Source organism: Quercus suber, unplaced genomic scaffold (genome assembly GCF_002906115.3).
Source record: "Quercus suber isolate HL8 unplaced genomic scaffold, Cork oak 2.0 scaffold_63, whole genome shotgun sequence".
Lineage (NCBI taxonomy): Eukaryota > Viridiplantae > Streptophyta > Magnoliopsida > Fagales > Fagaceae > Quercus > Quercus suber.
The window spans coordinates 529,594-536,951 of record NW_027069528.1 but is presented as its reverse complement, the minus strand read 5'-3'; the positions used below and the strand labels follow the sequence as shown (position 1 = coordinate 536,951).

Genomic DNA, 7,358 nt, shown 5'->3' with positions numbered 1-7,358 from the left:
TTTTTTTTAATTTAGGTGCTGACGTGGCATTTTTTAATGTCAAATAATATTTTTTATTATTATTTTAATGGCCACGTCATCTTCCGTTTGCCACCTGTGCAATTTCCGTTTCTAATGTAACGGCAGGGACAAAAACGAGACGCGTTTTTCAGGATAGGGACTAAAAGCGGTAAAAAAAAAATTTAGGGACCAAAATGGAAATCGCGTGAAAATGTAGGGACGAAAATGTGCTTTTCGCCTTGAATTAATAATATCAAGATCTTTTGTTTTTCTTTTTTTTTTTCTTTTTTTTTTCTTTTTTTTTTTTACAATAAATACTTAAAATTTAGAACTCTTATCTTACTCAATCTACTGTAAAACAAATACTTATAACTTGGAACGTTATCTTTTTCAGTCTACCGTAAACAAACACTTAGAACTTAGAACCTTATCTTACTCAACCTACTGTAAAACAAATACTTATAACTTGGAAAGTTTACCTGGTGCACCGGCCAGCACCCTAATCCTCCCCACAGACGGCGCCAATTGTAGGGACTCAATTTGAATTGAGTGCTGGGTTTTCAGCCCAACAAGCCCAAACAATACATTTATAGAGAGTGGGCTGACAGGCTTAGGTGCTGGCCATTGATCACCATGCCCAAACTTCTCTTTAAAAATGGCTAAGTGTTTTCTTACAAAGGAGGGAATGCTTCTCGGCCTGTGGCCGAGGAGGCCCTTCTTTCCCCCTCCCTCTTCCTGGCTTTACTAGCTCTTCTTTTATAGTTTTCATCTTCCTATCTCCTGTTTCCATCTGTTGATCGTCTATTTGCTTTTCTTCTGGTTGTCCGTCCCATCAGAAGCCTTATCCGCACTCAAGTGGCTCACTCTAACCAACGTTATCCTGCCAAGGGGTTACCTCCCCATTAATGCGGCCAGGGGGGTTGGTTGAGTGCATTCAATGCGATAGCGACAGCTTACTTTGGGGTTAGCCACTCCCCGAAATCACTCTTGTCAGGCCGAGGACAAGGTGTCCTCGGCGTGGATTCAAGAGAATAGGCTTCCCCCCTTTCTCCTCAGAAATAGCTTGCGCTCCTCGGCATGGGCCTTGGGCCTGCTATATGAAGGACTGAGGCTATCAGGCCCACGGACCCCACAACGTAAATTTTTATTTTTTATTTTTTATTTAAGTAGATAGTGAAATTATATGAGAAAAATTGGAACCACAAACATGAGACTTCATAAAGAAAGCCATTAGAGTCTTCATATTAGCTTGTGTAAAATTTATTCTCTATTTTAAAATAAAACCTTTTTCTTTACAAAAAAAAAGAATCAACTTCTTTCTATTTTAGCTAAACATTTTCCCAAACATCTACATATATTCTCTATTCTAAACACTATTATATTTTAATATTATTTTTCCCTTTACTTTCCAAAACACCAACTTTTCCACCAATTTTCATTAAAAAAAATACTTAAACTGATTAGACAATAATCTTGCAAAAACAGTCGGAGCAACTAAAAAACTGTTCCACTTATAGTTGGCGAGATGCGAAGTAATTGTTGTGGCCTAATTATCAGATCAAGACGCTTGTACTATCAAGACGCTTGTGTAGTATCAGTTCTTTATTAAAAAAATAAAAAATTACCAACTAATCAGCTGGTCTTTCATAAAATATTCGTCCGTGTCATTTTTTTTTTAATTTCTTGGTATCAAAACCTTGGGATTGTTAGCTTATTATGATACTTTCAAGCTCTTTTACGTTTTCCTTTGATACAAGTATAACTTAAAAATTTTACTAAAAAAAAAAGAGTATAAATTAAATTCATTAATCTCAGCCAAAAAAAAAAAAAAAAACTTAAATTCATTAACTTATTTAACTTAAAAAATATGAAACTTTTTAACTATCAAATCTTGTAGTTCAACTGGTTAAAACTTCCTAATATTTTTCAAATGAAAAATCTAAAAATTTGTATCTATTCAAAAAAATCTAATAGACAAACAAGAATTTAAAAATTTATACATAAAGTAATCTAAGAAATACACCAGCTTATATAAACTTCAAAATAACAGACACCAACGTCAATAACTGACCATGGCTCCTTTAATCATAAACAATAAAATGCTTATACTTTTAATATCAATCAAGACTAATTAACGAATACTCGTTAGAATATTTGCTTATAAATTATTTTTAAAAAAAAATTGATATCATTTCGCGGATATCCGTTTACTTTCCCATATCAGTACCCACCAAAAAAACAAACAAGAAAAAAATCTATGTGTAATTATTTATTGAAAAAAATAATAATAATAACAAGGAAACCTCCATTTTCATAGGATGGGAATCTTCACAGAATGGGAAACAGCAATTCTCCCTAGTCCCAACCCCACAATGGCTGCAACTTTCTTCATGTGTGTCTCCCTGACTGAGCAAATCATAGCACTAGTTATTGCTACTTTCCACTACTACCCCAAGTGAATTCACACCACCTAATTATAGGTCAGTGCATTTTAGGAAAATACCAGTGATGTGAATGGAGTGCCTACTCATATTCTATCCAAACCACAAAACAAAAAAGTCAACTAGGCTATCAGGTTTCCTTGCTGGCACTCAAAAAAGAGCTTGACTAAGAGCAAGAACACCACCAGAGAGGTCAATAGGGAATCACATAGTGAAGAGAGTATAGCGGTAGACACTAGACTTAAAAATTAAGATCATAATATAAAATTATTAAATTACATGTGCAGATTGCAAGACAAGCAAACTACTACAAGTTTTTTAATACTATTCTATATTTTGGGAGGGGTGGGGTGGGGCGCCAGTCAAGCTGTTTTTTTGTTTTTTTATTTTGGCCCAAAGAAAGGAACAAGCTGATGATGTTTGGTAAATAGGCATTGTGCAAATATAGGAGGTGCTAACATTACTTTCTTACCTATATATAATACATTAATCATCTTGCATAATGACCACACAATGCTGAGTCCATAGGTCTTTTCATCCCAACCACTGATTTATTTGATTCAGATTCAGTCTGGTTCTTGTAATCCCATTCACTGGTATGCTTTTGTTCCTCATGTGCCTCAGTTTCATCATCTAGGAAACAAGCCACCAAGTTCAGTCATTTGAGTTAGTGAGTTACTACTATAATTGCAGCAATTAAAAATCACAAGTTTCTTTACACATTTAGCTTAAATGAAATGAGTTAAATCCTACCGGAAACATGTGAAAGAGAGAAATTAGTTAGGCGTCTAACGCAGTCCTTCAATGCTTGGAGTTCAGCTTCCTTTGAATTAAGTTTGGATTGGGCTGAATGTAATTCAGATTCCAGCTCTACAATTTGGTTTTCCTGCTGTTCAATGAGCAAATGGCAAAGTTTCTGATCAAGTTCAGCTGGCACCACTCCATCAAACTGATTAGAATGCAAATTCTGGCCCTCCACTTCATGAAACCCCATATCTGAAACTTCAGTCTGGGAAACATTTTCAAAGTCAATCTGATAGAATCATCTAATTTAAAAAGATGAATGATTTAGCATAAAGGAGCAAAAATTGACTCATTTCATGAATTACCATGCCCACAGGCATATGGCATTCATCCTCTGCCAAGTCCTGTATGGAAGTATTCTAACATGCATAAAGATTGAACAATCCTATGTATCGTTTCCTGCTCCATGTACTAAAACTCTATTCTTTTGGATTTTTGCTAAGTGTAAGTTGAGAGGGCTGAATAACTAAACTTGATATTAGGAGTGGAATGCATATTAGTTTTGGTGCACCATAATTGATAGCAATTGTCATAATACTTGACATTATTAAGTTTTTAGTCCAGCACTCTTACATATGTGCATTTAAGTATAAAGTGCATCACAGACACAAAAATTCCGTATCTGGAACTGACACAGAACTCTATTTAATAGAATCAGCATGGAACTCTACGTAAATGAAAATGGAGAGATGAACGTATAAGTATGAATGACACATCTTTATATGTTAAATAAATCTAATAGAAGGGCATAAAATTAAAAATACTTTTAAAAAAATCTCACCTCACGGTCCTCACCCAGAATTGGTCTCATTTCTTCTTGTTGAGAAGCTTCCGTGATGCACCAAGGAAGTTTTTGCAGTTCAGACTCAAACTCAGCTTCCAGTTCATCCATTTCAAGTAGCCTTGGTTCTGGCTCTTCAGTAAGAACACTACTTGCATATTCACCATCATCAATAACAGGGTCACCAGAAATTTTGAAATTATTAGGGTCTACATTCTGTGTGTTAAACTTATTTAACGCAAGTTGAGTATGCTTGCTATTATTTTTCCTTGATTTTGCATCAGCTTTACTAGCAGGACCCGAAACGTGCAGACGATGAGATGATTTTCTTTTGTAAAGCTCAGTTTTTAATTCCTGGACAACTTTTGCAGTCTCGTCCACAGCCATATTCAGCTTACTGATCTCAGTTTTCCCTGCTGACATCATGTACATGATCCCAACACCAAGTCCCCAGCCAAATAAAGAGCTTTCTGTAAAGTAGAGCATTAGGTGAATTTCAAAGTTAATATTAAGTAAAAGAAAGCACAAATTTAAAAACAAAAAACAAATACTGCAATTTAACAATAGACTTAACAAAATGAAAACTGGTGCATGTCCAATTGTCCACTAAAAAGCATGGATAAGGACTTGTCTACAAAACAAACAAAAATGTTAATAACAATTGATTTTCTCTTCTTCTTTTTTGGAGGGGACCCATTTTTTGGCTAGCTATCACTTTGGAGTTGGACCCCTGGAGCTTCATTACAGGACCATAAACAAAGTTGATGGACAATTAGTACAAATCTCTTTTGAAGCAATCAATCGAATGAAAGATTCTTCATGCAAAGATAAGGGTAATAATATACATGGTTTAAATTTATGGCACAAATGATTAGACATCTAGGTCACTCGAATTCTCTAGAAATCACAGAGGATGTGGATTTGAAGACTAAACATAAAATCATGGAGACAGCCTCTTAGTAAAATGTCTTTACAGAGACACATTTTTTCTTTTATAAGTAAATAAAGACTTTATTGAAGTCTTTACAAAGACACATGACCCTACATATAATCACCCTGCAAATTTTAATATTGAGCAATCATTTTTTACGTTTGTGTTATAGGAAGTACGGAACTTCTTTAACTCAAGGCATCATTTTTTCTTTTATATAAAGTATAACAAGACTGCTTCCAAATCCCATGCCCCATTTCTAAGTAAATGATTGCTTTTGGATAATTTCTTTGCACGTAACCTTATCTATGCGTCCTTAGTATCAAACACTACACCCAGATCACTGGAAAAGGAAGCTTCAAAAATTCGTTTTCTGTATGTCAGAGATATATATTAGCCTAATCCTACCTTGCATGCATGCCAAATCTTCTACTTGTCTTACAAGCTTATTAACCATAGTTACTTAGTTAGTGTATGGTTAGTCTAGGATTTAGCCTATCATATATAGGATTTTACTAACGCATGTCCTAAAAGTACACAATAGTATACAATTTTTGAAAAAAGTTTTAACAAGAATTGAAAAAGTTTTGACAATTTTTTCAATTCCCGATAAAAATTTTTCAAAAACGGATTTGTTAATGTATACCGAACTCTTATATATACCCATTTTGAGTTTATTGTAACATAGGATTTATTCTTCACTTTTATAATAAAGATGGGCATGTTTGGATTGAGGGGGGAAGGAAAGGGGAGTAGAGTAGATAAGAATTGAGCCAATTCTTATCTACTCTAGTTTATTCCCCCTCTCTCCCCCCTCAATCCAAATGGACCATAAGGGTTTTCTCCATAAATGTAAGTCGTCAGGTTGAACCACGTAACTTTCTTCTACTTCCGCTTCCACGTCTATTTTAGCATATTTAACACCATAGAGCTCTATGTTGCTACGAGGAAACTCCTATTTCAATTCTACACATGGAATTCAGTTTTCTATGGATTATATTGTAATTTTTTATTTTGATTATTATTATTTTGGTAGTCCGCTGGTTCAGTGTACTTTGTTCAGCTTAATAAAATTCCTCACTGGCTTTTTTTTTTTTTTTTTTAACGCTCAAATTCCAATTTGGAGAAAAGAATGTCACAAACAGTGAGCCCAATTACAATTTACAAGCAACAATGATACTAAACTAAAGAAACAGTAAAAAGTGAACCTTAATTGAAAAACAACAATTTGGTGACTAACCTTTAGAATTAGAAGAAGACGGTCCAGACTTGTTAGCGACATTCTTGTTAGTCTTCCTTCTCTTTAAGGAAACAGCGAATTTCCTAGCAGAGCTCTTCCTCTGAATCTCCTTCACTGCCTCTCCTTTCTCTTTCCCCACACGGCCAGATCTGTCTCCAGCCTTCTTAGCAGCCCCAACCAGTTTCCGAGAACCAGGTTTCTTCCGCGAGTTGCTCGATCTAGATCGAGACCCCGAACTCGAAAACCTAAAGATACCATCCCGTTCTTGCTTCTCGAAATCACAATCACTAGGGAGTGGCTGAGAGTCAAACGTGGAATCGGCACAAGCTTGAGCGTTCAGGTTGCGGGGTTGATCGGCGGGAATAGGAGTGGTGGCGGCGGTGGTGGTGGGATCGGCATTGGGGTTAAAGAGGTGTTTGGCGACGAGGCTTGTGGATCCAGCTACTGCTGCAGCTAAGAGAACCTGCCACATCCGGTGAGAGAAAAAAAAGAGAGAGAGATCAAACGAAGTTTCTGCTTTTGTTTTTTGTGTTTTTGACAGTGAATTAAGAGAAAGAGAAGCGGGCGTTGAAGATAGTAGAGAGTATTGAATAAGGAGAGGGTGGGTTTGATTTGGTAGGGGGAGAGGGAGTACTGTACTCGTCACGGTGACAGATACCTATGGTTTTTTTTTTGTTTTGTTTTGTTTTTTCCCGCTTTCACCAATTTTCCAAAGGGAGAAAATAATAGGATCCGGTATTTGATTTGATCATTTTGAATTTTGCTGGGTGTTCACGTGTACGGCGCCTTGCAGGCTGTACCTTGCAGGAGCGCTTTGGTTCGTACATGGGCTAAAGCCCAATTATATAAGAGTGAGGTAAGTTAGAAAAACTTATGCCATGTTTGAATGTTGGGAGAAGGAGGGAGAGTAATTTAAATACTTTGTTCGGATGTTTTTTAAGAAATGAGAGAGATAGATTTTGAGGGTTTTAGAAGTGTTTGAACTACTTCCAACTCTTTATTTTTACTTCTCCCAAATTTGAAAAATTTGAAGGGAGAGTAGAGCATAAAAATGGTTGACCAAATAAATTATCAAATTTACCCTTACCATATTAACAAAATTACAAATGAAAAGACTAATTATTCCTCTCCCCCTTACTTAATTTTAAAAACATCCAAATA

At 35.6% G+C, this 7,358-nt stretch overlaps 1 protein-coding gene across 1 annotated transcript; it reads right to left on the bottom strand.

Moving 5' to 3' along the window:
* Positions 1-2,677: 2,677 nt before the first annotated feature.
* Positions 2,678-7,005, bottom strand: LOC112030998 (uncharacterized). Its single transcript, XM_024063666.2, has 4 exons — positions 6,198-7,005; positions 4,027-4,496; positions 3,195-3,450; positions 2,678-3,074 (listed from the first exon to the last, which is right to left on the bottom strand). The coding sequence occupies exons 1-4, from the start codon at positions 6,667-6,669 to the stop codon at positions 2,932-2,934; spliced, it is 1,341 nt and encodes a 446-aa protein (XP_023919434.1). The 5' UTR covers positions 6,670-7,005; the 3' UTR covers positions 2,678-2,931.
* Between the last annotated feature and the right edge of the window lie 353 nt (positions 7,006-7,358).

Bases quoted from the DNA above. Each gene is read 5' to 3' on its own strand.
- LOC112030998 (XM_024063666.2), bottom strand. From the start codon at position 6,669: ATGTGGCAGGTTCTCTTAGCTGCAGCAGTAGCTGGATCCACAAGCCTC. The intron at 4,497-6,197 runs GTTAGTCACCAA...TCTACTTTACAG, and splicing joins GTCTTCTTCTAATTCTAAAG to AAAGCTCTTTATTTGGCTGG. The intron at 3,451-4,026 runs GTGAGATTTTTT...AATGTTTCCCAG, and splicing joins TTCTGGGTGAGGACCGTGAG to ACTGAAGTTTCAGATATGGG.